Below are 5884 nucleotides of genomic sequence, written 5' to 3' on the forward strand. Positions count from 1 at the left end.
TTCTGGGTAGGTGATTTCTATGCAGAGGAAGGTGGTGGAGTTGCCCTTCACTCTGGTGTTACTGGTTTGCTGGTTGTGGGTGTCTCCCCCCCCCTCACCTCTGGGGATGTTGTGTCGGGGGTTGTGATTTCCTGGTTTTCTCCTCTTGCCCAGCACTTCTTCCTTGCTTCTGCCACCATGGCCCTCTCTTCTCTTGTCATGTCCCTCTGGAGGAATACTTTTTTTTAATTTTCCCATATATTGCAGGTGGCTCTTCCTTGTTAGAATCTTCTCCTTTGCAGGCTCATTTGCAAACATTATCTTTAATACACGGTCTCTGTCCTTTTTGTTCCAGCCCAATCTGAAATCCTTCTCATTGCTATGATCAGCCTCTTCCATCTCTCGCCCCTTTAGTATTTCATTTACTCTCGCTGTGTCCATATCATCCCATTATGTCCTGTTGGAGCCTTCCTGCTCCTTAATACCCACAGCTACCATAGATCTTTTTCTTTCCAGCAGCTGACTAGTGGATCTTGCTGCTTCCTGTGAGGTGAATGCTTTCATTGCTACCTCCCTCACTATGAACATTGCTTCCAAGTTCGTTTTTAGCATCTCTGCAAATGTTGCTTGTACAATGGCATTCCCTTCTAATGTACCACTTCCATCCTCTCTTTGGATGATTATCTGAGCCTCGGCCTTCATATTGACCTCTATGAGGATTTTAATCTCCTCCTTTGTGGCTGTCAGCTCGCTTTGCAGGTTGCTTTTTTATTATTTATTTCCTACATCTCCCTCCTGATTTCCTCCAAAACTTTGGAGAACACTTCCTTCATTTTTTAACAATGACTTTTCTCTGTTCCCTTGTTACCTCTCGCTGCCATGTTTGTCCCTGATCCTACTATGTCGTGTCGTGAAAGAGAGAGAGAGAGAAAGAGAGAGAGAGAGAGAGAGAGAGAGAGAGAGAGAGAGAGAGAGAGAGAGAGAGAGAGAGAGAGAGAGAGAGAGAGAGAGAGAGAGAGTGAGTGTGTGAGGGGGTGGAACAGAGAGAAGGGGTAATAAAGAAGGTGAGAGAGAGAGAAAGAGGGTGAGTGAGAGAGAGATCGAGAGAGGTGAGAGGGAGAGAGCATGGGAGGGCGAAAGTGAGTGATGGAGCAAGAGGGAGAGGGTTGAGAGAGAACGGGAGAGATAGGGAGAGGGTTGAGTGATGAATCAGTGAAAAAATACACAAGAGTCATGACAAGTATTCAAATCAACATCCAAGAGCATACCAGATGCTGTCTTAATCGACTGAGCTACGACATGGTCAAAAGAACTGAAACCAGAAGTTCAACTGAACTTACTTGGATCCTGCAGCCTCTCCGAGACACAAACCAGGATTTTACACAATTCCCCCATGCACTTGAGCTATGTCAATAGGCTGCTCTACTGTACAACCATAAAGGTGTTTTGTATTTAATATACATAGATACACATGAGTCACAGACAAGATTTTGAGATGCTCTATTCTGTCGGGCTGAAAGTCACACCTCTAGAATATTAATGACCACAAAATGACCAAGGTCAGGTCGTGTGAAGATGACCTTGTTTATGCTAAGCTCATAATTGCAGGCGGCTAGCCGGAGGTGTCCTTCAAACAAGCCGCTAGTTAAGATGTGGTCTGATAGATGGCCTGGGACTATCTACTTGTGTGTCGGGGGGGGGGGGGGGATTTGCTACTAGATTTCAAATAAATAAATAAATACCCAGGAAACTGTACTTTCGGGAGCAATAGGAGAGCAGGGCAGAAGACAGCAGCCGAGATAGGCTGTCGGCCGGACAGGGGTGACTCTGCCTGCCAACTTGAGACCATCCCCTCCCCTTCTCTATTCAACTTCCTAGAACCGAGGCAGTCCTTGGTGAGTTGAACATTAAGGTGACTTATTCGTGTTCAAAGTGTTGTGTTGATTATCTTGGGGGCAGACAGCTGTAATGGTTCTCAAAGTTTTGTGTAATGACTCATGTTGTTTAGTAATCCTGACAGAGTGAACCTTCAGTTCGAGTGCTTGAATGATGCTACTTATCATTGCTAAAATATATGTTGGTTAACTTAATTGTTTACATTGTCATTAACTTGGTTCCCTAGAACTTTGTGAGTTGAGGCGACACTGCCTCTGAGTTTACTTATTACATATCCATACCTGGTTAGAGTTGGTACAAGAAACAAGATTATGATACAGATGAAGCATACTAATAATGACCTTTTGATAACATCTTTGAGAATTTTCTGATACAGACTAGTTCCATTCCTTGTCTTGTATGTACAAGTACCTTTGTCCTCTCGGGTACCTGGCAGTCGGGAAATTCAGTTGCGATCAGTTGATTTAATTTGGCATTGTTGGAGACCCACGACTGGAGAGGCATATTGGCTCCCATTAATTCTCGATTGACCTCATGGTATATGTTCAACAGTTTACTCTCATTGCTGGTTGTTCCTTGAAAATTATCCACATGCAATTTTTTACTAATTTCTGTTTTGTTTGGGCTATTGGACTTCTTCAAGTGCATATCTAAGGTAGCTTGAAGCAGAAACGGTGAGGAAGTGGCCCCAAACAAAACAGATGCAAACTTGTAAGTGATTAATTCACTGTTTGGATCGTTAGGATCCTTGATCCATAGGAACTTTGTGTAGTTCCGGTCTTCTTCTTAGAGACCTACCCTAAGGAAAGCCTTGCTGATGTCGACCGTATATCCGTAAGTCCCAATATGGAACTTTAACAACACGTCGTATAGCCTTTGTCTCAGGCTAGGGCCAGTTTGAAGGCAGTCATTTAACGAAACACTACTCTGCTTCGTCTTAGAGCTGCAAGTAAATACTATCCGCAGTGGGTAGTAGCAGAATTTTTCAGTACAAGGTGGTGTGGCAGGTAGTGCCCGTCCTTTGGGTTATCATTAGTGACAACTTCCATAAATTTATCGAGTTGCTTCTGTAATATTTCATGATACAACTTCAAGTTCTCAGGCTGTCTTTGTAAGCGCAACACCTGTGATCTTAATTGGTTATGTGCCATAAAATGGTTGACGTGTAGCTGAGGCTGATTCAGCTTCCATGGTAACCTGACCCAGTATTGATTATCTCTGTAGATAAATGAGTCCAGGTATTGGTTGTAAGTCCAGTCGTCATCTGGGCTAGGTTGTTCAGGGACAATGCCGAGAGTTGCCAGGTCCCATAGTTTATGTACAGGGGGATCAAGCTCATCCTCGGACATGTCTCTGAATTGCAGTGGAGACTGGTCTCTTAGTCATGCAACCATTACTGGGTTGGCAAGTTGGCGGTCTACAGGTGCGGGTTGTTTCAGCCGTAATACTGGGCCTGTTAGCAAATAGCCACCTGCAGATGGTAACAAGCTCATTCCTTGTTTTTCTTCCTTTCCTTTGATAAACGTATGGTAGACATCTAATCCCATAAGGATTCCAATATTGGAAAGGTTGTCTGACGTGATTTTATCAGCCAAATGGATTCCCTTTTCTTTCAGGAATTTGACTGTTGTACCTAGACCATATACATACAGGTCTGTTGGGAATCTATCTACTACCAGAGCTTGTATCGTTCGGACATAACCTCCTAAACGTACTTTAGGTCGTACTACCTTGAGGACTCGGGCTCCTGTGTTAGTCAGGAATCCTGCTATGTCTATTCGTGTCTCTCTTACAGGTGTGAGTTTCAGGGCATCTACCAACTCCTTTGAGATAAAAGCCATTTGGGATCCTTGGTCAAATAATCCACATATGGTGGCTTTGGACTCTCCATTTTTAATGGTCAATTGAGCAGTGAGTAGAGCTGATTTATGATCAGACCTTGTTGAGAAGACACTTATGCCAAGTAACACAGTACAAAGCTGTACTGATGTGGTAGTTCCTTCCTCCTTCTGTGGTTTGGCAGACTTTGTACTTGAGTCCCCACAAAGTGCTGTATGGTGTTGACCCTTATGGCACCTATTACAGGTGCGTATATGAGTTGTACAGGTGTCGGGATTATGTGCCCTTATAAACTTGGTACATTTACGTAACTCCTTGAGTCGTTTTATACGTGTAGCACGATCGGGGTAAAATTTGCAAAAGTATATGACATGTGGTTGTTCACAGAACACACATGGTTTCCAGACGTTAACAGCATCTTGGGGAGTCACCGATTTGGGTGACGCATTAACTGTAGGTTTGGAGGGACCAACTGCATATGTGCCTACTTCTTTGTTTCCACTTTGGGGAGGGGGAAGTAGTTTTAGATTTGTTTGGAATACTGTTTGTACTCTGTTGTCTACTATTAGTGGTAGACAAAGGTTTAGATGTCACTTTTCCATCTGGGTTATCTCTTTGTCTTTCTATGATGGAACACAAACCTTCGCTTATCTCCTTTACACTCAGAGAAAATTTGTTATATAAGACAAACAACTTATCCAGTACTTCACTGGGTAAATTGCGTTTCATATGGACTTGGATTATCCAGTCGGATTCGTCCAAGTTGACCTTGTTCTTAAGTGCTTTGAGCAAGGACTCAAGCTCTAATCTAAAGGCTTGGAGTGAGTCAGCCGTACTATTTGGAGGGTTAAAATCCAACAGCTTCTGGGTTAGAAGTCTGATAGTCCTTTCTGGCTTAGCATAATTATCCTTAAGGAGCTGTACTGCATTGTCTTAACCGTCATCAGTGAATGTCAGATCACAGACCAACTGTAGTGCTTCATTCTTTAAGACACCCTGTAAATATGTCAATTTTGTCGTCTTTGCTGGCATTAACAATAGAATCCACAGAATCAACAAATTTGTTCCAGAAGTTGTCCCAACTCTCGTCCTTTGTACCAAAGAAAGTTGAGAGACTGAGTGATGGAAATTTGACTTCTGGTTGTGTCTAGTTTTGGGAAGCTGTGGCTGCAATATTTGTATTGGCCTTATGTGTGGTTATTAAATCGTCAAAGTGTTGTAACTTTGCATGCATTTCATCTTCGTAATCTGCATTTTCTTGTATTACATCATCCATTGCCTCTTCATTGATATTAGGAGTTGCGAGGATATCCTGATATTTCAGGATTTTTTTGAGCACATGTTGGTATTTGGTCTGTGCAACCTTATAATAGCCTTCCAGTTCTTCGTAATTAACTGGAGTTTGATTACTTAAATCCTCACAATTTTTGATCTGTCGGGTTAAGTGGCCCTTCATGCCAGTGAGGGTTGCTTTTACATTTTTGGCAGTAGACATCATGGCAGTATTTGCTAGCCTTGTTGGACTGTTTCTGGTACTTGAATTAGTAGAGCCACTAGTTTCCGAAATAGAGCTGCTTATCTTAAAAAAAAAAACACTATATAATCATACACACTATAATTTGAGTGGTAAGCCTGCATCAATGCTGGAATTTCCTCAAGTTAACCCTTCTTTATCACTCTTGGTTCGTACAGAGACACAGATTAACACTCAAAGGTGAAATGATTATAGTTAAATTATTACTATAGTTAAGGTAATATTATGTAGACAACACAACTCGGGTTGTCATGAATATTGCATAAAAGTATGTGCTTGCTAGATTCTAATATTAGTAGGCTGGGTCACGTGATGCGAGACTGTTGGCAGGGCAAGAGAGTTGTGACCCTGGCCATGTGTGAACCCCGAAGTAAATATACTAATGTGTCCCAAGACAAACCACAGAAGGTGAACTTAGTGAATGAGAGGTATAGGCCGTTCATGAGCAAAGGTTGGATCAGTATAGGAGGCCAACCTGAGGTAGAAGTGGGTATCTTAAGAGATACCGGAGCTAATCAGAGCTTCATTGCGAGAAGCCTGATTGGGAATGATAGACGGTTAGCTGGCAGGAGGAAGATGAAAGTATATGGGTTATTGTCTGAGAGTGACATGCCCGTATGTGCTGTCCAGCTAAGG

At 42.6% G+C, this 5884-nt stretch overlaps 2 protein-coding genes across 2 annotated transcripts; both read right to left on the bottom strand.

Moving 5' to 3' along the window:
* Window positions 1-2831: 2831 nt before the first annotated feature.
* LOC138357021 (uncharacterized) lies at window positions 2832-3224 on the bottom strand. The gene has a single exon (XM_069313586.1). It carries the CDS (start codon window positions 3222-3224, stop codon window positions 2832-2834), a length of 393 nt encoding a protein of 130 aa, XP_069169687.1.
* Window positions 3225-3257: 33 nt separating this feature from the next.
* LOC138357081 (uncharacterized) lies at window positions 3258-5209 on the bottom strand. Its single transcript, XM_069313640.1, has 2 exons — window positions 4938-5209; window positions 3258-4215 (listed from the first exon to the last, which is right to left on the bottom strand). The coding sequence occupies exons 1-2, from the start codon at window positions 5207-5209 to the stop codon at window positions 3258-3260; spliced, it is 1230 nt and encodes a 409-aa protein (XP_069169741.1).
* Window positions 5210-5884: the final 675 nt, after the last annotated feature.

Source organism: Procambarus clarkii, chromosome 1 (genome assembly GCF_040958095.1).
Source record: "Procambarus clarkii isolate CNS0578487 chromosome 1, FALCON_Pclarkii_2.0, whole genome shotgun sequence".
Taxonomy (NCBI): Eukaryota; Metazoa; Arthropoda; class Malacostraca; order Decapoda; family Cambaridae; genus Procambarus; species Procambarus clarkii.

What these genes read in the sequence shown, in the direction of transcription:
- LOC138357021 (XM_069313586.1), bottom strand. Translation starts at nt 3,224, where the DNA reads ATGTCCGAGGATGAGCTTGATCCCCCTGTACATAAACTATGGGACCTG.
- LOC138357081 (XM_069313640.1), bottom strand. Translation starts at nt 5,209, where the DNA reads ATGTCTACTGCCAAAAATGTAAAAGCAACCCTCACTGGCATGAAGGGC. An exon ending in GAAGATGAAATGCATGCAAA is followed by an intron (nt 4,216 to 4,937) that starts GTTACAACACTT and finishes CCCTCCCCAAAG; the next exon opens with TGGAAACAAAGAAGTAGGCA.